The 23,040-nt window shown below is 39.1% G+C and overlaps 1 protein-coding gene across 7 annotated transcripts in view; it reads right to left on the minus strand.

Annotated features, from left to right (window-relative positions):
• The window catches only part of CREB5 (cAMP responsive element binding protein 5), a 256,077-nt gene that overhangs the window by 203,094 nt on the left and 29,943 nt on the right, over positions 1–23,040 (minus strand). For 6 of the 7 annotated variants that reach the window (XM_018075808.1, XM_018075801.1, XM_018075805.1 and 3 more), the window contains 2 exons: positions 10,221–10,292; positions 7,890–7,983 (listed from right to left, as the gene is read on the minus strand). In XM_018075808.1, coding sequence (XP_017931297.1) covers positions 7,890–7,983; positions 10,221–10,274 — 148 coding nt within the window. In that variant the 5' untranslated portion in view covers positions 10,275–10,292. The remainder of the gene's footprint in view (positions 1–7,889; positions 7,984–10,220; positions 10,293–23,040) is intronic. The other variant, XM_018075806.1, reaches the window with a different exon arrangement.

A 23,040-nucleotide genomic window follows, 5' to 3' on the forward strand; every position in this document is an offset into this window, starting at 1 on the left:
TAGCAAAACACATGAAGGTAACCGCAGTGAGAAGTTCTGCTTCTACCACAGTTTTTGAAGGAGGAGTGAAACGACACTTATAAAAGCTATGAAATCATAAACTTTGGCCACAAAGAAGTGTCCTTTTGTGTTTTATATCTACAAGTGTTGATAATACATACAAACCATGAAATTTGCAGTCAAACGATCCTTAATGCCTTCATCTATAGGAATTTTTTGCCCTCTCAGAACTAATATGAAGGACAGGATTCTCTTTAATGCCACTGGCAGGAGGGACCGAAGAAGGAACAAGGTTTTCAGACACCTTCTGCATAGTCATTGACAGTTACCTTATGGTCTGTAATTCATTTCTTAAAGAATGAAAACTCTGTCATACTAAACCCTGTTCCCATATTAGGTCAATACTGACCTCAGAAAAGAGCTTCCCACTTCAGTGAGTTCTGGAAGAAAAAAAAATGGTTTCTTGCACCTAGATAAGCTGGGTCAAGTTCTAATATTACTCCCGTATAGCAGTTACAAAAGGCAGCACAAAAGAAAGGCATACAAAAGGAAATGTAGTTTTCACTGGGAAACTAAGGGGGAGGATCACCTTCCTCCATTATAAAGACACTCGAAACCAATTTACACCTCTATGAGGTGTGGTCATCCAGATTTGACCCTTGCAGGTAATCCAAGGGTGAAGACACTCATTTGCATTTCTGATGGAAGATCTTGATGTAACTCAAAAAGTAAGTTTTTAATGTTAAAATTCTGCTTTATTTCTTTTGGCTTGAGTGTCCTACTTGTGAGCTTAAAGGAAACAAAACTCAAGTGTTTAGGAATGCACATATATTTATCTATTAGTTTTCACGGCTAACTACTGTAAGACTATTCAAAAATCTTGCAAGAACTCAGCATAAGGAAATGAGTGGACAAGGTGCTGACAGTGATGAGAGCTGAGGACACTCAGCACTTTATAGGTCCATATCCCAAATAAGCAGTGCCAAATAAATCTCTAGGGTAACCACACTGAACTCAGTAGATTTACACCAGGGTTGTCTTTGACCCTTGATTGGAGTTTGTATTGGAAATGAAGTGCACTAAAATGCAGGAGAAATAGATTTAATTTCCAAAAAGGATTAAATGTTACTTTAGTGAACAATCCAACTGCTTTGAAGAAAAACAAGCTTGGACAAAAAAGCATGTTGGTATCTGAATGTGAGGTAAATAAAAGAAATTTTTTATTGTAAGAAGTGGTATGTCCATATCAAATAAGGAAGGTATCAGTTTCATGGCCAAGATTAGAAACTACCATTTCATATAGAAGTTGATGGCACCACTTTCGCCACAATTAAAAATCCTGGGGTTTTTTAGAGTTGCTTGAGCCCAGAATTTGGGGGGCAGGGCAGAAGAGAATATGCTAACATAGTCTTTGTTATTTTCCATCAAAGTATGCAACTACTCCAAAAATCAAGCATCAGTACAACAGGCTACACGAGGTCAAAGGCAACTTAATGGATAAAAAGGTGGTAAGGAGGTATGTGCAGCTGAAGTTCCCAACCTATTCAGCATCTATTCAGTGAATGGTAGACTGACAAAAAAAGTTATCTCAGTGAAGTAGATCCATTTTAACAGTAAAAACAAGCAACCCAGAGCAACAATGTGACTTCAAATGCACAAAGGTCTCAATGGTTTTTCTTTGCATGTGCTGAAAGTATATCTGCTGCACCACAAAATTAACAAATTTTGCCTACCGTTGAACTTTCCAGTTAATTACTTTATTATCTCAAAGTATCAAAACTGATAGATTAATGACACTATTTACACCACCAACATATTGACATGGTGATCTTAATTTACTACCTTAGTCTCCCCATACGGTTACTGTAGTTCTATGATCCACAAATCAGACTGATAGGAATTCACATCAAGATTTTGTTAAAACAGACAGCCCCTCTCTCCTCCCAAATGGGGCAGAAGCACTACTAACCACCCATCCTAAACTCCATCCACAGAGCTTCTGGAAGTCAGACATAAAATAAGAGCTGCCTTTTTACCTTAAAATACTTCACCTTTCAACATTCACAGAAACCAGGAGTCCACAAAACCTATGTTTGTGTGGAGCAGAACTGATAAAGATCCAGACTTTAAAATGTTGAGACTTTACATAGTTAAACCGCACTAACATTGAACTCACTGGTTTCAGGACTTCAGGGCTACCAAATCCAGTGGGTTTGTGTTGCTCTGGAGCAACCAACTATTTTGCCTCTGCAAAACACCAGTTTTCCTTTAGGAGGTGGGTAAACTAGTAGAAAAAATTACTCTCAACACCACAGTAATTCTTTTATTTAAATTAGGTAAGCTTTTGTGTTTTAACTGGGAATAGTATCACAAAGAAGACCCTGGCATAAGCTACATATTCAGGTCTCCCAGTATTAATAAAATATTTGTCATTCTCAGCACTTAAAAATGTATTAATAGTTCCAACATCTTGTGCCTGACCTCACTGTTCCCTGTTGATACAAATAAAGTTTTTGTTGCTGTCACCAGTGCGCACAACTATTTCAGTCTCACTGAGAATAGGGCTTTAATTTGTTGTACTGGATAAGCCAGACCCATCTGGCCCCAAACTCAGACAGAACCAGCACCACTCAGCATTCCTGCTGAGGATGCGCATAATGTAGGAAGCTGTCCTGCAGGCACACTAGTACCCATACAGCCCAGGAATTTAATGTCCCAAGATGTATTTTGAATTGGGATGCTTGGGATACAGGTTTATCTGGGTTAACCTGATAAACCTGATCAGCCATCTCAACCCAGTCCCTTTGGTAGACATGTAAACATCTTTCCATCCTCAATTAGTTCCATCCTCCAGAACTAGTTTACTATGCTTTGAGGCATCTACCTGTAGCCAACTCTCACTTTGTAGGTGAACCTCTCATCTGATAATTACTTAGGAAGTTATTTCTATCTCATCTTTACCACCAGCTTGAACAGAGAAACTGTCAAGTTTCAGACTAGGTAATAAATATTTTGTTCAGCCTATTACTCAGGTGAATAATCAGCCTCTCTGATGACATAGTCATGACCAGGAAGGCTGCAAGAAACATTAAGTATAAATAAACCTCAAAAATGTAAATGGACAATATATAAGCCCCAGAGCAAGTCCAAAAGGTCTCATCTGTGCAGATCCCAAGTTAATCTACTGTATCTTACAAGAGAGGATTTCAGAAGCACTCAGCAATCAGAATCTGACCAGAACCTGACATACCATGTGTATTTTGGTTGCTGACCATTTTGAAAATCTGCCCTCAATGTCTGAAGCGATACCTGATTTTCCAGACTCATTAAAAATTTTATGCTATATGGTAATGAGGAATTTGAAGTCTTCAGTAAATTCAAAAGGTTCCATTATGTACTCATAATGTTTGGCAATGCATGGGGGTTTCTTTGTTGTTGTTTCTTTGAGGGTGTGGGAGTTGAAATAATAATCTCAGAAAGGACACTCAGTCTCAATATATTGTTTTCAAAACAACAGCTCAGGAAACACAACATTAACTTGCTCTATAGAAAGTTTACTTGACTCACCCAGAATGTGTTTTATAAAACTACCTTGAATTCTTGAGTGTCATCCCTCAAAACATAGAAGAAAACTTTAAAGCATGATACCAGTTTTAAAAACCCTGGAGAACCAAAGAACAGTTATGTGAAACAAGATTTCTTTAAAAAAAAAAAATTTCTGTTTCAGTAAAAGATACCTAACAGCACAGTTCCCAAGTGTGTAACTTGATTCTTCATCTTTCTTTCAAAAAAAAAAAAATGTTTAGTCTGATGTGCAGTAATAACAGCCATTCGGCTTGTTCAGCTGTGGGGTCTGTTTAAGTTATACACTTGCCTGTGTTGTACTTTCATACAACAATAACAAAGTCAGAGTAACAGGGCTAACATGGAAAATCAAAGTGCTGCCCTTCAAGCAGCCACAAGGACAGGGAAATGTTCTGAGAAATTAAAAAAGTTTCTTCATTGATTTAGCAGTTTCCTACCCAACTATACTGAGAAGCTCAAGATCATAACGCCTCAAACAGGTGATCAAAACCAGAGAGGAAGAAGAGGTGCACCTGGGCATAAATGGTGAAACTGCCTCCACTCAGATCAAGGTTAGAAGAATTTTACTGCTTAATAATGTATTGTTTAAAGCACTGGTTGGACTTTCCAAGGGGGTGCACATACTGGGTACAATAAATTTTTACAGTCTTCTGGTCACTCCGAACCTGACCAGTAGAATGGTAGAAGACTTATAATTTCATTATTTGGTAAAGCAAGAGACACAGAAGCAAACAAGAAAGCAAACAAGAAAGCAAAAAACCGTATTGGTCCTTATACCCAATAATTTTGCACTCCACAAAATTAATGCCTAGATAACCCTGTCTGTGTAAACTACAAGGAGAAAAAAATTAAGCCAACCAAGGAGGACAGAAGCTACCTCACTGACACAGGCATTACCTGGGAAAAGGAATACATTTGTACTACCTTTAGCACATGCACTTTTTTCATCTAGAGAAGACTACTTCTGTCTCCAAAGTAGGCTTCAACACCAAAACTCTAGAGGATTGGACTTCAGTAAATAGAATGAAGAAGAAAAAGGGTTTCTATGCAGATAATCCCCAGCTCCCAAAGTTCAGTTCCACAAGGCTTTTAGTACTTACCTGGAGGGAACAATCTATTCCACAGACATTAATATTTAGGTGTTTAAACACAAAAGCTTTGACATACAAGAAACCACAGAGTTTCCAGGCAATGCAATCAATGTTCAGTTAGCACAAAAATGAAGAGATGGCATCTATTTCAGTCAATCTAACTACAGAGTTGCCTGCAATGATGACTAGCATGAAAAACTTACACGAGATATTCCGTGTTATCTCAAACAGCCTTTTTTGGCTGGAAAGATGGAAATGGAAAATATCAACGATTCTCTATCCATACTTATAACAAGACTTTCCAACAAAAAAAATAAAATGCATACACAAAAAGGAACAAATAACATTCATTTTAAAAGATTCTTTAAAAAGAATTGTAATGTCAAGTTATCCAACAAAGATCACTTGCATTTTAATGAAATGCCTCTAGCAGACATCCCTTCCATTTACACAGTCACAGAACAGAACAGCTGTTTAGTGTAAGTACGTATCTGGAGTTTCTGAACTGGCTCAAGAGTCACTAGATTTAATATAGCTTGTTCTTCTTAAGCCAGCATGAAGAAAAATAGTAGAAAATATAGTGGAGCTAGTTGATAACAAGGAAGCTCTTGGACAGACATGCCTGATAGAACCAATACTTTTGATCAGGTCATGAAACACTGTTTATTAAACACTGACCCCACCTACATAACAACATATAACTTCACATGTAACATAATTTTCTCTCTCCCTTGGAAATTCATACTTCAGACCTCAACACAAATTTCGCACAAAAAACAAGTTCCTTCTTCCCAAGCCATATTTTCTCAGTTTCTAAAATGTCATGTTGGCACAAGACCAACAGCTCCTCCATTTAAGTCTCTACTTCCAGTAACACTTTATAGAAAACATGTTCAGTGTGCATTAAATATTACTGATATTATACCGATCCCAGACTGGGGATTAAGCTATCTCTTGAAACAAGGTAGATAATTCTAATGTCTAACTGAAAGCATACAGGCCATTATTTCTCATGATTAGTTGCTGATAATGAACAAATTAAATACAACAAATTAAAAGATAGTATACAATATACTGGAAAAAACCCAAAAAAGTCTGACTTCCAGGCAGCTTGGGAAAAAGAGGGGGAAAGAAAAAACAACTAACACTGCACCTGGCTTATTAAAGGGCAATTGGCGCTGCAGTTCTTTGAAGCTACTGATGACATAAAAAAATTTAAAAAAAGTCAAATAAGCAAAAATGCAAAAAACAAGGAAGACATGAAGACAAATGTTTAAGAGAAAAGTCTGTTTCTTCTTCCCATATATCATTAATTTTTCACTATGAAATCTAAGAATAAAACATCTTAAACTTTAAGGTATTTAGATTTCCCCAGGGTTTCGGTGGGTAATGAAACAACTATTTTTCAATGTCTCCCTGAAGAGAGTAGATGATCTATGATGCTTCCAGAGTAAGGATTGCAAAATGCCAAACAAATCCAGCAAACAAATACAAAGAGAGAATTCAATACACAGCAGCACAAAGTTGTCAGGCCATTACAGTCAGGCACATTTGCCACAGTCTTTCAGAACCGTACTTCCACTACTACAGAGCATTGTCATACACGAAGCTCAAAGAATACATCCCTTAGAGGCAATCTTGAAGTCTTTCTGGCCAGAAAATTCTGCATTAGTATATACTGTTGGCTAACTGCAGGTTTTGAGGGCCCAGTATTGCTGGTAGTGCTGGAAGACAGTCATTTTGCCTGAGAAAACAAGCCATTGGAAGGAGCAGGACAGTTAAATCATAGAAGTTACCAAACCCAAATGGAGCTACCCTACTCAGGGGACTCCTCATGACAGAATAGACTTCTTAGAAACTGCACTCGAACAAAAGTCTTGCCTAACAGAAAGTTTTATCAAAAGCCAGCACTTGCACAGGGTGAATGTGCCCACAGCACAGATGTCTTTGAATAGTTTCACTGCCAAAGGACACAGTGAAATGGAAAAGCAGCATTTTCTCACTTGTGCTTGCAAACATAGGATTCTGAAGGCATAGCTGGCATGCAGGCACTTTACAAGTCCTACTCTTCAACATGGTGTGTACTGTTTCTTTCTAAACTTAGTCCACTACGGCATTTTCAAATGTAAAAGCAAAATAAACTCTATCCGGGATAAAGTCTGTCTCATTATCACTGGTGCCTAGAGTCCCAAAAAAAAAAATCCTAAATCAAATATTTCCAAACCATTGTTACCTAACTATGATTATCATAAAAGAGTTACTCTGCTGGAGACCCTTTAATCATTACATATTTGCACCTAAAATGGTACAATTTATCTCGAAGAACCCCATTGCAAAAGATAAATATCAAATGCTGGTGAACATCCACACACACATTTGCATCATAGAGGTTTTTTTCTGCAATTACTTTGAAACCTGAAAAATCCGAGTGATATTATTCTAAATAATCCATTACTATTGCCCATAGAATAAACAATAGGAAAGGGAATAGGAGAGGAGAGAAGAGGTAAAACGAAGGCTAGTTTGACATTACCCAGCACTCAGTGAAGGCCAGAAAGTCATTGATGTGTAGTTACACAGACAAGAGTGTGAAAAGATGGTGTAAGAAAAATACTACATAAGAAACTAAAGGGTGTAATTGCACCTAATACCAAAAAACCCCTGTGTATGATGGGGGTAGTGCAGAGAGAGATGCACTTCAAGGGAAAAGGTACTGGATATTACCCAGTGGTTTACCTTTCTGGTTATGGCTATTTACAGTGGGCAGTTTTTGAGTCACCATAAAGGTAGCTTGTACAGTGTGGCCTGTTCCAGTTGCTGAAGTGAACCTGTCCAGCTTAAATGGCCAGTCTTACAGGAACAGTAAAATTCACTTCATTAACACACTGACTACTGGACTCCCAGATGACACGCACTTAAGTGCCTATATTTCACTGGCATGTTGACACGAGAATCAATGATAGAGCTGCCAGCATGGCTGAGGTTCAACAGTTTCTTTCCCTCTCATGCCAAATGTGTATGAAGGCATAAGAATGGTAAATGTCCTTTTGTTCAAAGATATGCATTCTAGCTTATTCCATCTCATTATTTAACCGGAGCTGGGGCTTTTTAAAACCAATCTTGGAGGCAATTTGCCAGTAGCTTTCTGGTAGGAGTCATGCTTTCAACATCATCTGAATAGTTATCTTGACTCTTGAATTCATGTCTTCTTACCTGATAACATATTATCTGTTTTTATTGAAGGAAACTTCAAAGTCATTTCATGTTTGTGCCTGTGAATCATCAGATGATCCTCTGTTGGAAAACGCTGTCAGGCAAACACAGAGAGAGAGAGAGGGAGAAAGAGAGAGAGAAAAAAAGAGAAAAAAAAAAAGAAGAATTTAATTCTCTAATAAACTTTTGGCATTGGACAGAATTTCAAAAATGAGAGAGAAAGAAATTTATCCAGCTAGAAATGTGTCCGCATGGCACAGGAAACAGAATATTTGAAAATGCAAGTGAGTATGAGTAACAAATAATGGTATTTGATTTAGAAACATATTTGCTGCCGTGCTCTCTGGAAAGGAAAACCATAAGGTGTCATGCATTTGCTTGAAAAAACTGCAGATCAAGTTTTGGATTCTAAGGGTCTCCAGCTACCACAGTCTCACAAGTCACCACGTGTCTGAGGATCTGTGATAGCTGCTGCTGTGTGTGCTCTTAGCCCACGGCAAATGCTAAGTAATAAGGCAAATCTTAAATCACTACTGGATTTTTCTGCTTTTGTGTCTTTCTGCGACCTATATCTGATGAACAGTAATAAAAATAATCAAATAAGCCAGCTTTTCCCTACCCAAAAGTATTCAGGCAGAATGTGGTTTTAATTTTGGAAATATCTGATACTTTAACTTGATTCAAAGTGGCAAAGCATTGGTGCTAAGTTTTATAGCAACTCATTATGACCCTTTATGACACTAAATTAAATTCTTTTCCTTATTCAAGGAGAGAAGGTGGAGGGATGTTCTTTGTAAGAAGCTAATCAGTGTGCTAAGTTTGTTTTTAGTCCAATAACAGACATCTACAACAAATAGGGTTTTTTTAACAAGATGAAAAAGAGATAAGCTTGAATAAATGCTCAAGGACTTGTACACTTGGGCTCAAAGAGCAGACTGGTTCTGTGAAGTTTCCTTCATCAGAATGATCATACACAGATCTTTGCTACTGTAATAGTTTTAACAGGATTATTTCAGAACCAGCAAAGGCCAAAAGTTGTATCACTGAGGCTTGGGGGGGGGGGGGAAATTTAAAGCAGCCTTTTAAATCAACAAGTACATAGGAGATCATAACAACAGCAACAACAAAAATAAAGAAAAAAAAAGGCAACGGAGTTAAAGGGACCTAAGGTTTTCAACACAATATACTCTTGGCTAAGTGACTTTGTTTGTGACTATAGTATAGACAGTTGCCTTACGTTACACCTTCTGAGAATCTCTCTAAGCCCATAGACAAAGTAACATAAATAATGGCAATGAATTCTCTGGAGGAACAAAATAGAAGAAGAAAGAAATCCCAGTAAGAATGTAGTGGCTGACCCACCTTAAAGCACTGCATGTGACTTCTGCTTACAGATTACCTGAAATCCCTTAAAATTCAGCCTCCCCACAGTGCCAAACAAAATCGCTTAAACTAGATGCATACAGGAACCCTGTGGCACAAGCCCAAAAGATGTCCTTGCCTGAAGATTTTACTCACAAACTCTTGTCACTAAACCAAATTAGGGTCAAAAGTGCCACACATGGAACTTCCCTCATTGATGTGCTCGGGGGAACTTCCCTCACCACTACAAAATCACCAAAAAACACATAAACCCCAATTCAAATCTCGGCAGGTGAAATCCTTGTCACTTCAGGTTTTTTAAGCTTATTAGACATCTAATGTTACAGGTCAGATTATACTCCCAGAGACACAGGGCAGACCACCAGTCAACAGGACAGGAATCCCAAATGTACATCCTGGGGCAAAATTTATCTACTGGCTGCGTTTTCTGTAGAAAATATTTAGTAGGAAGATGTCTTAAAGATCCAAAATAAATAAATAAGCAGCAGCTAATAAGATATCAGTGTATTTAAATATTTAAAACAGAAAAAATCAGGAGGGTTACTACATCCAATAACAAGAATAATATATTCCATCATACCTCTAAGCAGAAGACAGACAAATGTGCCCTGCCTAGTGTGTTCTCTCTTGCTAGTCATTAAAGGAATTTGCAATACCTGGCTTGAAACATTAGGCTTGGGGATGAGAGAAGGCACAGAAGCAGATTTAGAAGCACTTGTACTGACTCAGTTTTGACTGGCTGTTGTATTTGCTTGAAATATTTTGTAATAATGTCTTGTGGGAAAGGAAGGAATTCAGGGGGAGAAGGACTTAAAAAAAAAAACAAACCACCAAACAAAACCCTGACACACATATTATTATTAGACATGTGTTAAAATATCAGGAGGCATTATACAAGCCAGAGCTAGTGCTGAGGACTCAATTAATATCACCGCTGACTCCACTCACCTGTGAGCAGCCTGGGGCACTGCAGACAAAAGGCCTCTCCTGCTCCAAGTTCATCTTTGATTCCTCATAAATCTACATGTTAAAAGGGGGAGGGGGAAAGAAAGGGAACCTATGAATATATAAGTTCTAAACTTCACACAGGCATGCAACATACAGTTGTCATGGTTTACGCTTTTATTTCAAACTCCACAAACAGACCAGAACAAAGTTTTCATCCTCAGAGTACTAATTTTGCTAATATTCAGCAGTCTCCCTGTAGCCTAAGTTCTTATTAACCTTCCTGAGCACATATTTACTTTGAGGAAAGAAAAAAATGTTCAGCTTTCACAGCAGAAATCTGCCTCAGAAAATAGCATATGTTCAGTGTTGTTATTAGATAAGACCGTGTCTGCTCAGAAATATCTTGAATTAAAGGTTTTTACCTTTCCTCCTTCAGTTCCTGCTGAACTACATTAAAACCAGACGTCTACATTACTTCTGAGAAAAAAAAACACTTATTGAAGTTCTGAATCCATACTGTCTGATATTAATAACTTAAATACATTACATACATCTCTCTATACACAGAAGGTAATTGTGCATCCCCATCCTTTAAAAGGTCAGCTAGATCCTCAGGAGCTTGAGAAGTGAAGTTTTGTCTAAAACTGAACTTCCCCATAGCAGTTCCAGTCCAGTTCCTGTTTAGTTCCTTCAACTAAACCCTGGGAGAAAGTTCCTGAGTCTTGAATAAAACCAAAGGATGAAACATTCACCCTCAGAACACAGCTGAATTTGGGTCAATATTAGAACAATGTCCCTGACCAGAAAAAAAACACTAAAAATTTTTTTAGTAACATTCTAGGATGTAAAATAAATAAGTCATTTGTTTTGGAAATGTTTTGAGCCCTTTGGTGCAACTGTTATTACCAGCTAGAATATAGTGGCTGACACACCTTAAAGCACTACGTGTGACTTCTGCTTTCAGATTACCTGAAATCCCTTAAAATTCAACCTCCCCACAGTCCCACTTAGAAAAATACCCGGGTGGTGTTTGTATAATTTTTTCATGAACTGAAGAGAAATATCTTTATGGAGAAGCAGATTGTGATTTCAAAACTACAAAAATCTGCAGAAGGACAGCTGCTAAAGTTACACAACTCCACTGTAATTTTTAAAAACACAATTCATTGCTTCCTATTATCAGGACACTTACACTTGACTGAAAGCTCTATTTCCAGAAGAGTTGCTCCCATCCCTTGCAAACAATAAATACATCATTAACCTGAACATCAGCCAGACCTGTACTTTCAGCTATTATTTTCACTGCCCTAAGTTCTCAAAGAAAAAAACAAACAAACGAAACCCAAACAAAACTTTTGGATGATAACACTTTCTTTTTCATTAAAATTCATTCCGGTGGACAACATTAGCCTGACAGGATATTTTCCTACTTGTGACATAAATAAACCCCACTTTTTATCTGACTCCACAGACTCGTAGAAGCAGCATCCAGAAGTGAAGAATTTCTACTTTTATTTGCCCTTTAACTTTCACAAGGACACTACTCCCTAAAGGTGATAATAAGCGTCAACTGACCTTCACGATGTGGGCATCTCCACCAACATCAGGCCTGAGCCAAGTGATTTATTGCACCACATACAATCAGATGTCAAGAAGGACTCTAACTCAGGACTAACCATGTATGCACCGAAGGCTAGAACTGAAATAACTAAAATTGTACCTAATTTACTCCTTTAAGATTATTCATATCCTGTTTTGATTTAACTTACAGCTATGTTAAACTGAAATAGGATACTCATAATCAGAAATGAAAGAGTATGTTCATATACTAAAATAACTAAAGGTGTCAAATTACTTCTAATTTCAGTTATTTCAGTTCCAGACTGTGCAGAGACAAGCACTTCAGAGATGAAGCCATAAAAATACTCTAAATTATGCTATCCTGTCTGAAAGAAACAAGCAGCAGACAAACTAGACAAACAAGCCCCCTCCAAAACAAAACCAAAACCTCCAACTAAGTTTGATTTTTAAATATACCTTTATTTATGGGATGTAACCCCGGGATGTTGTCTTTCCTAAAGACCTTTTCACAGAAAGAAGAAAAAAAAATGAAAAGCTACGTGTGAATAATGAAAGGCTTTATCTAATATCTCAATTACTCCTGCAACTGAAGCACTGCCAAAGGTTTCTGTTACCCCTTTCTCCCCTCCTCAGGGGACAGTGACAACGGTATTTTCAATAGCAGAACAACAGATGAGACGCAGTTAAAGAAAACAAGATAGTAACAATTCTGGTCCCAAGCGTCCAAGTGGATTTCAAAACATTACCAGGAATTATTTGGAGTTTGTTTTCTTATTGAATATTACAAGCCTAAGACTCCTCACCCTGAGTTTGAGCTTTAGTACCTGAATCTGTCAGTGTATGCTCTGATAAAAATTAAATGATTCTCAAGGTTATCTAGATAGATAAGCACAGGCTAAGCACCTAAATAATATACTAGATTAGAAGTAGAATCCTGAGCGTGAGCATCAACTCCAGGAAAACACGAACTTGGTGTTTATTCTCAGTACTAGGAAAAGGTGTCAGATTCAACATCTAACTGTTTCCACAAATGTACAAGCAAATGCTTGTTCCCATGAGAATCATTCTTTGCAGACACTAAACTTAAAAAAAGTAATAATCCAGAATAGCTGTATCACCTGCACTACTGTCTAGCAAAACTTAACCCATATTACATGTTACCAGGTAGAAGAACAGTGCCCTCAAGACAAATTGCCCCATGCAGAATTTGTGTTCACATGTGATGCTATCACCGCAGTTGAGACTGCAGTACTATTGACTGTCTTACAACAGTACATGAATGAAAGAAGCTGTCTGCTGCCTACAATTTTTGAAAGGGTGTCTGGTGCTTGGTTATTGTGTGGCAGCAATTCCGGCTTTATGCTCAAATGTTGACTAGAAACAAGCAGCTGAAAGTCTGGGCTGTGAGTGTGAACCTTCTGCATGCCTCAGTCCTGCTGAGCCCTGCAAGAGCTACAGATGCACAAGCAACACAGGGTCTCAGCCCAGGTTTGCAGCAGGGTGGGACTTTTCAGCAACAGAGGTGTTCTGGTTGTGCACAGCACATCTTGCACGGCATCCTTTTCAAGATGCAGGCATGCATCTCCCATCCTTCAGCCCGAGGTATAGACAGCTGCACACAGCCTCTGGCACACACTTCTCTTCACATGTCTCACGTGTGTTGCTGGGCCACACATTCCACATCTTCTTTTTCCACACTGTGTGCAGGTGAAGGAAGGAAATAACGCAACCAATGGCAACATTTCGACTTCACCTAATAAAAATAAATCACAGCAGCTTTTCCATCTAAATTAGGGTGCTTATTAACCTTTGGGATCTTAAAAATTCAAGTTACACTCATGGAACTCTTGTAGTACTACCTATAACTGCTGCAATTAATGCACATGAAGAATATCAGACAAATTCATAACTGTAAAGTTAAAAAATTGCTCAGGTCTGCATTTTTTCAGTCTGTTATCAATAGTTTAATTTATTGCAACTTTGTGACCTCTTTGAAGAAACAAAGGATTATAAATACAAGCAAACACTAATATTGACATGTCAGCATTAGTTCTGATATTATTAACAATAGGCATTATGCAGCAGAAAAGGGGGCTGAATTTTAATAGACATGTTAACAACATCTGTCAGCATTTATTGCCCTATTGTGACCATGTAAAGAGCCTTATTGGCAGAACGTGTAAGTGAGGAAATCTGCTATGCTGTTGTAGCCTGCCATTATCCTCAAATATCACTCTGCTCAGGAAAAGTGAAGGTATTCTGATTAGAAAAAGAAGTAAATAAAAACACAAAAGAAAGACTTCTCCAAGCCATGTCACATGGAAGAGAAACAAGTAAGTTCTGCAGAAAGCCAAGATTTTCTTCTATTCCTTGATTTTTGGATAAGATACTTCTAAAGAGTTCTTACTATAATTAATAAAACTGAAGCCCACAGCAAGGAATGCAAGAGCACAACAAAGAAATAAAAAGCAAACAAAAGAAACAAAACCACCCTCAAAACACAGCAACAAAGTACATCTCCTCTCAGCAGCATTCTCAGAGGAAAGTACCCCATGTCCTCAGGCTCCTCGAGGAGATTTTGTAGAGCCCTGGGATCATCCTTTCTGAACCAGAAAAACAGTTCTAACGTCTAATACCAAGAAAGCATGCTCCTTTCTGTCTCTCTCTTTTTAAACTCAGCAGTAATCTTACTGCCATACTGGTAAAAACATCAAGCAGGCTTGTTTCCTGTTTCAATGTTATTCTTGAAGTGGGCTGCAGTAAGAATCTGATTTTCATTGGGCTATTATTATTTGCAGCTGTGCGACCTTTTTAACCCTCTTTTAAAAGTGACATTTCAGCCTTCAACCTCAAGCTGTCTAAATGTTGCAGGGTTTTCAGGCCTCTGATTAACAGGGGAAAAGCACTGATGGGGAGGTGTATACTACAGTGTGTCTAATACAGGTCAGTGCACCCATCCTACCATTCGCACAAGTGAGTAATTACACTCTTACAAGTAACCTGTTCATTGAAATTAATCACCTGGGCACATGCTTGCAAGACAGGTTTCTTCAGCCTGGTGTAACCAAGGTCACTGAGATTTCCAAATGCAAGTACAAAATACACAGTTGCTGGCGTTAGCAGCAGTATGCAGAGACATGAGCAATAAATGAAGCATCACCTGTTTTTTAGGGTCATGGGCACAATGTTTAAAAAGTGAGAGGAGACGTGGTTAAACTCCACTTGTGAATAGTAAAGACCCCCATCAGTTTATGCAGCATTTTAAACTGCTAGTCGAGGCTATTCAGTACAGTGTTATTTATAGATAATTAGAGTATTATTAGAAATGCTATTACGACTTGTTGGTTTTGGAAGTATAATACACACAGGGTTAATGCCTATGGCTGAGCAATACATACTTGCATGAGCAAAGTCAATTTTAAGTACCGTTGTGCTGAAACGGGGTGCGTGGTGTTTTTCGTCAGCATGGGCTTTTCAGTGGAAGCGCTTGTTTTCTGAACTTGCATCATGCTTTCCACATGCACACATACAGGGCTCATTATCACAACCCTGCCTGCTTCAGCTGCTACAATGACGGGTCTGTCAGCATTTCCATTAGAAACCCCCTGGTTTCAGGATTAAAGCATTTCCAAATGGTTCTGGATGCTGGAAAGCAATTTATGTCTGGAGTCCCTAAGAAGGACTTTAATACGATGCACATTTGAGCTGGGGCTTGAGCCCTCACTGGTACTCCAGTGAAGTTTTTGTGATTGCATTTATGACATTTATGTGTGGAAAAACAATTAGCTTGCGCCTTTACTCAATTGTTTTAAAAGAAGAGAGCCCCATAAATTTTTAGGCAGAGCTGAGGGCTCTCAAAAAGTAGTTGATGTGTGAATTGCCTCAACAGCAAGCAGCCTTCCTTCAGTCTTTTCCCTGTGGCTGGCATCTGTGAAGTCACTGGCCACTGGCATGCTTCAGGATCGTTTGAGAACAGTAAGAAAAGGATTCTTGCTTTGTGCTGCCAAACACCCCAGTTCCTTTTTAAATGGCCACTTGTTTTGCTTATTGCCTGCCTAAACAGAATCCAGTGCTGAGAAGGCTCCCCAGCAGTCCTAAGGTTTTGTCCCACATCTCTCTTACAAATATATCCATTTACCTTCAAATAAGCTGAGGGAGAAGAGTTTTTGATCCCCCAACTCAGTATTTGGCTGCTAAACCTCACTGTTTCTGTTATCAAAGAAAGCCAAATAGCTGCCTTCTGGCTTTTTTCTGCTTATGCCGAGCTGTTTTCTTCCAAAGAAAGAGCAGAGCTGCCTGGGCATAACTAAAAAAGTAAGGGGCAAAGACAGGAAATTTCAAAATGGAACAAGAATGAAGTTTGTAAAGCTCCAGAATTAAGGAGTGGAGGAAGTAAGGAGAGGAAGAACCACAAAGAGACTGGGGGCAAGGAGCCGCCAGTGGAAATAGAAAAGAGAAAGACAGTAGAAGTAAGGACTGCAAACACTGAGGACCAGGCTGAGGAAGAGGAAGGGAGTAAAAGGATACCTCTGCAAAAGAAACTCAAAATAGAAAGTGGATGACCTACTGCCTTTCCACATAGCAGCAGTGTGAGAGCTCAACACTGTATATCACCCATGCAAGTATTTGGTAGAGGGCACGATTTGTCCTCTGCACTGCATAGAGCTGTATTTCAAGTCTAGAAGAAATGCATGAATCTAAATGATTACATTTCTTGGACTCCCCATTTCACTATAGGAAACCCATCATGGATTTACTTGCTATAGTGCAAAAGGATTTGGTGTTTTACAGAAATAGCCGTGGGGTTATTAAGCACACGCCACAGAAGACAAAAATGAACATAGGAGAACAGAGGTGAAGAGTGAGAGTAAAACAAAAACACACACAGAAAATACAAAAAACCAACACCTAGCACTTTTTAAAACAGTTCATGTAAGTTATCTCAGCACAGAAATATTCTATAGGAGAACTCAGATCTTTATAGGGCAAGATGGCTATTACTTCAACTCTGGAAAAACACTTTGAGAATAATATGGTTATTTTGCACTCTGTGATTGGCCAAACAGGGCCAGCCTAACCTGGATGCAGCCCAGGTTTGTAGCTCTGGAACTGTCCCCCACTGATGGCATTTGCAGAATAGCTCTAATACCTGCTCTCCCTAGTTACAAGTCTAAAATGACATGAGAGACCAGACTGTAACCTCACTGACAGCACTGAGGTTTGCTTAACAGAACATGCAGCAGCACAAGCTGTGGCAACGTAAGGGAAAGGAAAGGCATTATTCAAAAACAATATTTTGCACACCAGTAGACAGAAACCATTCCTGTAGCGCTTCTCCATTTTCCCTATGTGCAGTTTTTCTGATTTCCAGTGCTGGAAATTCAGCAGCTAATCCAGACCTACTGAAGTAAACCCAGTATCTGGGTCTATGGACCCACCATGACAAAAGTTAGGAAGAATGTCACGTGTCTATGGGTAGTCAAACAGCATCTAGTGCTGTGTTTATCTCAACATGAACAAATACTGTCATTGTCCTTTATCATCAGATGTTTAATTTAAGTGCTCATGTTAGGAGACTAAGTTAGACTTGAGGGTCTTGGAAGGGAGGGAAGGAAGCAAGAATGGAGATAAATAGAGGAGGGAGAAGAGGAGGAAAAAGGGGGAGGAAAGGGAGAAAAGGGGGAGGAAAGGAAAGGAAGGAATGGGAAGAAGTGAGGGAAGGGAGGAAAGGAACGGGATGAAATGGGAAGAAAAGGAGGAAAGGGAAGAAAGAGAGGAAAGGGAGGAAAGAGAGGAAAAGAAAAAAAGGAAAGAAAAGGAGGAAGGGAAGAAAAGGATGGGCTATGTTAAAGCAAGATTCAAAGGATCAAATTCTTTAAATTGTCTGCTACAAAAGGACCCTCCATTATTTTAAAAGCTTCAACACTCAGACTTCCTTGATCGGATGCACGTACATGGTGATAATATCTGTCCTTATTTAGGTCACTGTCCATCTCACAAATTGTTCTGCTCAAAGGGAGGTGGGGGAACTGCAAAACAACTGCAGTAACACAAGTGGCAGAAATCTTGCTTCAAGAGACAACCGCTAACATCTATCATTTTAAAGGAAAAACATATTTGCTCTGTTCTTTATGAGCAAGTCTTGGCTTCTCCCTCTATAGGACAGAGTCCCTTGGGGCACAGCATGCACACAAAGTTAAAACCACCATTAGCTGAAATCAATATTTACTACCAAATTCTTGAAAGATTTAAAGGAGAAGATACATGCAGAGAACACCATTCCAGTCTCTTACAGTCAGTATTAACATGGACCTGATAGCACCCACTCTCCCTCACTACTAATTATTTTGGGTTACACACTTCACAACACTTCAGTATGATATTTGATTACCTACAAAGTTGCTAATAATATAATAATGGTCTGCTTAAAAATGTATCTAATTATTTTCCAGGGAAACGGATAAAAAAGAACAGAAAGTGCTTAGTCTGTCACAAAGTCTGCCCCAATATTCACTCATCTCAAAAAGGGTAACTGTATTAAGTGAGGTGGGTCGCCTGTATTCTACAAACCCCTTCACAATCACAGCCCCGTTCCCAGAGCTGGAGCACTCACTGTGCTTCATGTCAGTGGTTCCTATGCCAAGAGCATTATTGTGGGTGTATGAAAGAAAAACAAAGAATCTTCAGATCAACTTTACAAGTTAAGATGGTTCATCATGCCTATTGCTGTGAAACAAAAAAAAAACTACTTCAAGGAAAAAATTCAAGCGTTATGCACTGGAGAAGACCTCCAGGAAGCCTGCAAAGGGCAGAAAAGGCAACTGCAACTGTGGCGAGAGATGAAGCCCGTGAAGCAGAGGGTGTCAATGATGAACTCCCAGTAACATCTGGCAAATAAGCTAATCTTTTGGGACTTTCCAATGTTGGCAGATAAGTGTGTTGTCCGTCCCTTCAAAGGCTGACCTCATTTCTATCCTTGGGTTAATGGCATGCGAAGCTCTCTGCTACACTTACTTTTTCACTCTTCCCCCCACCCCCAACAGTTATTATTAAACAACAAACAACTTTGCCTATTGTTGTCGTTTGCATACAATTTAATTAAGAGTGTTCCCTCCAGGAATAATATTGACTGAAGGTTTTGAAGGATTGTTTTGGTTTTTAAGTGTACTGTAACTGCAGTATGCTAATTGCTTTGGTTTACGATACACAAATAGATAAAAGAATTCACCTACCTTGCATGCAAATAAACACTTGGATTTCCAAAGGGAAGGAAGAAAAAAAAAAAAGAAAGCATAAAAGATATCCTGGGGGAAACAACAACACAAGACTGCTTAGCTGACTTTCATACCAGAAGCAGTTAGGGGCTTTAACAAAAGCTTTGAAAATTTTGCCAGCCCAAATTTTCCTTCTCGTTATTATATAAAATAATCCCTAAACCAGAACTCTGCAAACAAACTTTAGTATCTTATGGATAAAACTCTGCAATTCTGGATGTTTAAAGTAACTTTAAATTAAGATCAATCTGACTTTTTGCTTTTTTTTCTTTATAGTTAACATACAAGACAGTTTAAAATTTTCATTACATAGAAAAATGAGGGCATTAATAAATCAGCTGCAAGCCATTAATTATTAACTTTCACTAATTTTTAGTTACCATTTTTAAAGATATTTTTTTTGTTGGGAACTTCTCTCTGCAAAATGACCAAAAAAAAAAAAGTCCTGAATCAAACCTTCAATGTTCACTCTTCTAAGACAAAATCCTCTGGAGTGACAAATCTCTGCTGAGAACACTGGCAACCCACACGTCCCCTCAGGCAGTACTCAGCACCAGAGAGTCTTAGACATTAAAAACTAAATACTATTCTTTTCAGCCCTGACAAATCAAGGGGAGGCTGATTTGCAACACTTAAAACTTTGTGCATGTGAAGCTACCAGCAACCTCCAATACATACACCTTATCACATTTCTCACCATCATATAACTAGTTTTACTAACAGCTGTGTAACAACCTATTTCGGGTAAGTTTCATTTGGATTCAGGTTTATCTATATGTTTTTAGGAATACAAAGATGGAACCATCTTACCGTTAAAATACCTTCATAAAATAAGAGATTTTGAATTCTGAAACTTGGTTTAAAAGCTGTTTCCAAATCGTCCATTGCATTGAATAAATACAGCACAGCCCAACTAGACTTTAAAAGGGCAGTAAGCAAATAAAGTAAGACAGGATTCACTTGAACTAATAACTCAAAAAAAAAATACACGCTCAAAGAAGCTGCAGATATTAAAACAAGCCTTTATATTTTTATAGAATCACGGAATAGTTTGAGTCAGAAGGGATCTCTAAAGGTCATCTAGTCCAAACCCCTGCAATTAGCAGGGACATCTTCAGCTCGCTCAGGTTGCTCAGAGCCCTGTACCGAATGTTTCCAGAATGGGGCATCCACCCCACTGTGGGTGACTTTTTCAAGTGTTTTATCACCCTCATGGTAAAAAACTTCTTCCTTATACCTACTGTAGATCAATCCTTCTTCAGATTAAAACCATTAAGCCTTGTCCTATCACAACAGGCCCGGCTAAAAAGGTTGTCCCCATAAGTGGTGGCCCACTTACATATTACAACCAGCTCCTTATGGAGATTTTTTGTGAGACAGGAGGCTTCCAGCTTATCAAAACAGTTAAAACTACAGACTAGAAGAAGAATTCACAGTAGTTAATGAAAGTCTTTTTGGGAGGCAGGCAGGTATTTTAGACTCAGTCTCCTGGATTATCTGAAGCAACATCAGTAATCACAGGACATGTCCCATGCACGTATTATTAACAAACAATGCCCTGCTGCAGGCACAGCCATTCCCAGGGCTTTGAAATCAGTCACTACCAAGTCCTAGCACCAAAAACACCAGGAGAGGCAAGCAATGCCCAGGGCAAGTAGCCTCCTTCTTCCCTGCCATGACAGAGGCCAACAACACAGAGTACTCTGCAGCACTTCCTTCCAGCTAGCACCAAACCAAAAGGCTGAGGACCATCTGCCTCAGCAATTCAGGTACCTGACTTGGAAGGAGAACAGAACATCCCACGAACTGCTTGGCAGATATCCAAAACAAAACAAAAAATCCAAAGCATTTTGTGCTGCTCTCCCTGCCCTCCTACACCCCAGCTTGGCTCTGGCTTCCCAGTCTGCCCTGGATGTGTCCATAACCCTTGGGTCAAGCTTCTCAACCTTTGAAGGACTGGACCCAAGAGAGGGGCTAACTTTGATGAGAATCCAACACAGGTCTTCAAAGGCTTTTTTGCAAATATATGCTTGCTCTGACCACAAAAGCAGTGATCCCTATCCTCTCCTTGGGTAAAAACAAGAGTGCCTCAGAGGTACTCCTGAGGGTCAGAGGTGCTTCTCCAGTCCCCAGCACTAATACATTTAGTCCCCTGCAAATACATTTGCTGCATGTGAGATAAACAAGTCTGCCTCCCTCTCTATACACAAAAGAGCAGCTCAGCATCTCAGAGGAGCTCCAGGGTAGGCAGGGATGTGCAAATGCCCTGTTCCCTGGTTGGGGAGGTGGAATGAGTCCTACCCTGACACCCCATGAGTCCCCTCTAGTTCTTATCCCCACAGAGTCCCCCAGACTCCACGGTGCCTGACATACGGTCTCTATTGGAGGGAGCTGTGTGAGTGGAGGCACAGCCCAAGGCACACACCCAAGCTTGCTCAGCTGCTACTGCCTTGGGAGCACTCCCAAACCAACACAGACCATGGTTGGATTCAGGGCTCGCTAACAAACCTGGACAGGTCCAGCCCGTATACTTCTGTCTAGTCAGACCTCAATCTCTACCTCAAGGAATGAGTGATTTGGGATGCAGAAGGGACATAAATGCAGCCATCGCTCAACTGCCACTTGACAAGCAGGGGACATCTGACATGGGCTGCCACTCTGCTCTCAACTAATACAGCAACCAGAAAGCAAACAGTTACCAGTGGTTGGGCAGGGGAATGAGTCTGCTTTCCAGAATCAATTGAAACAGCATCTATCATTAGGCAAATGCCACTGCAAACTATGGGAAACTCTTCCAGGAGTAGAGAGTTCTGCACTCCAGGAGTGACTGCACATGTCTGTGTGCACAGGAATGTAGGGTAGGTGGGAGTGTGCAAAGGGACATTTTTTTCCCTCCTAAAGGGATGCAAGTACCCCTCAGCAATAAAAGTTGCCAGAACTCTTATCAGAAGACTTCTATATCACATTAAAAAAAATCAGCCTTTCTGGCTCATGGGTTATTGCCTCCGCTAAGGAGGCAGTACATAAAAATGAAGCAATTTCTAGCCAGTGAATAGCCACACATTTCTGGCAGTGATCAATCCATAACTACAAACAAGAATATTAAAAACTGACACGTATAAAAAAAACTACTTTTCCTAAAAAGAAGGAGGCAAAGTGAGGGGTAATCCTCTGTAGACTGTGCGTTCACAATCTGCGAACAACTCACAGCAACTTATAACATACTGCGAGTGTAAAGCGGTGAAATTCAAACGTCTCTAAAAACCACAGATTTGTAACTTGTGCTTATGTAAATACACAGCTTTCAAGCCTCAGCCATCCTGGCCATAGCTCTTCTGGGAAAAATGAAAAAATCTTGGCTAAGATTTTCAAGAGCAAGTGGTGATACTGAGCGCCTCCAGTTTTTATGTGTCCAATCAGAAATACTTTAAAAGGCTTCATTTTCAACTCCTGCTGCACACACCCTCTTCCAATCATATCCCTTTAGGGAATATTTATCTTAAAAAGTAAGCAAATATGGAAAAGTCAAACACATACACATTATTCTGTTCATTCTTCTCTCAGTAGTCTCTGTAACACGAAGATGTAATTCTATGCCAAAATTATAGACAAGAGGCTAAAGAACACACATTTAAAGACTGGTTTTAGTTCTTTCTGACAGAGTTGAAAGATGCTCACAATCATAATTAACTGCAATGAGCTTTAAGTATATTTTATCTGTAGTTTCATCTAAAAAATTCTAGCTTACATGATCTATTCCAAGTCATGCAAAGTTGGTGGTAAATCCAGGAAATAAATACATATGTATTTATAGTTACAATATACTGATTAACTACAAGATCATTATTTTGGGAATGGACTGCATAGACTGATCTGCCTTTTTGCATTTTTAATTAATATAATTTATCTCATTTTGCACTAGGGTGCAGAGTTATTACTAATGAATACTTTGTATGAGAACTTAA

The sequence above is a fragment of the Manacus vitellinus genome, unplaced genomic scaffold (assembly GCF_001715985.3).
Source record: "Manacus vitellinus isolate BGI_N305 unplaced genomic scaffold, ASM171598v3 scaffold_3_pilon, whole genome shotgun sequence".
Classification (NCBI taxonomy): Eukaryota; Metazoa; Chordata; class Aves; order Passeriformes; family Pipridae; genus Manacus; species Manacus vitellinus.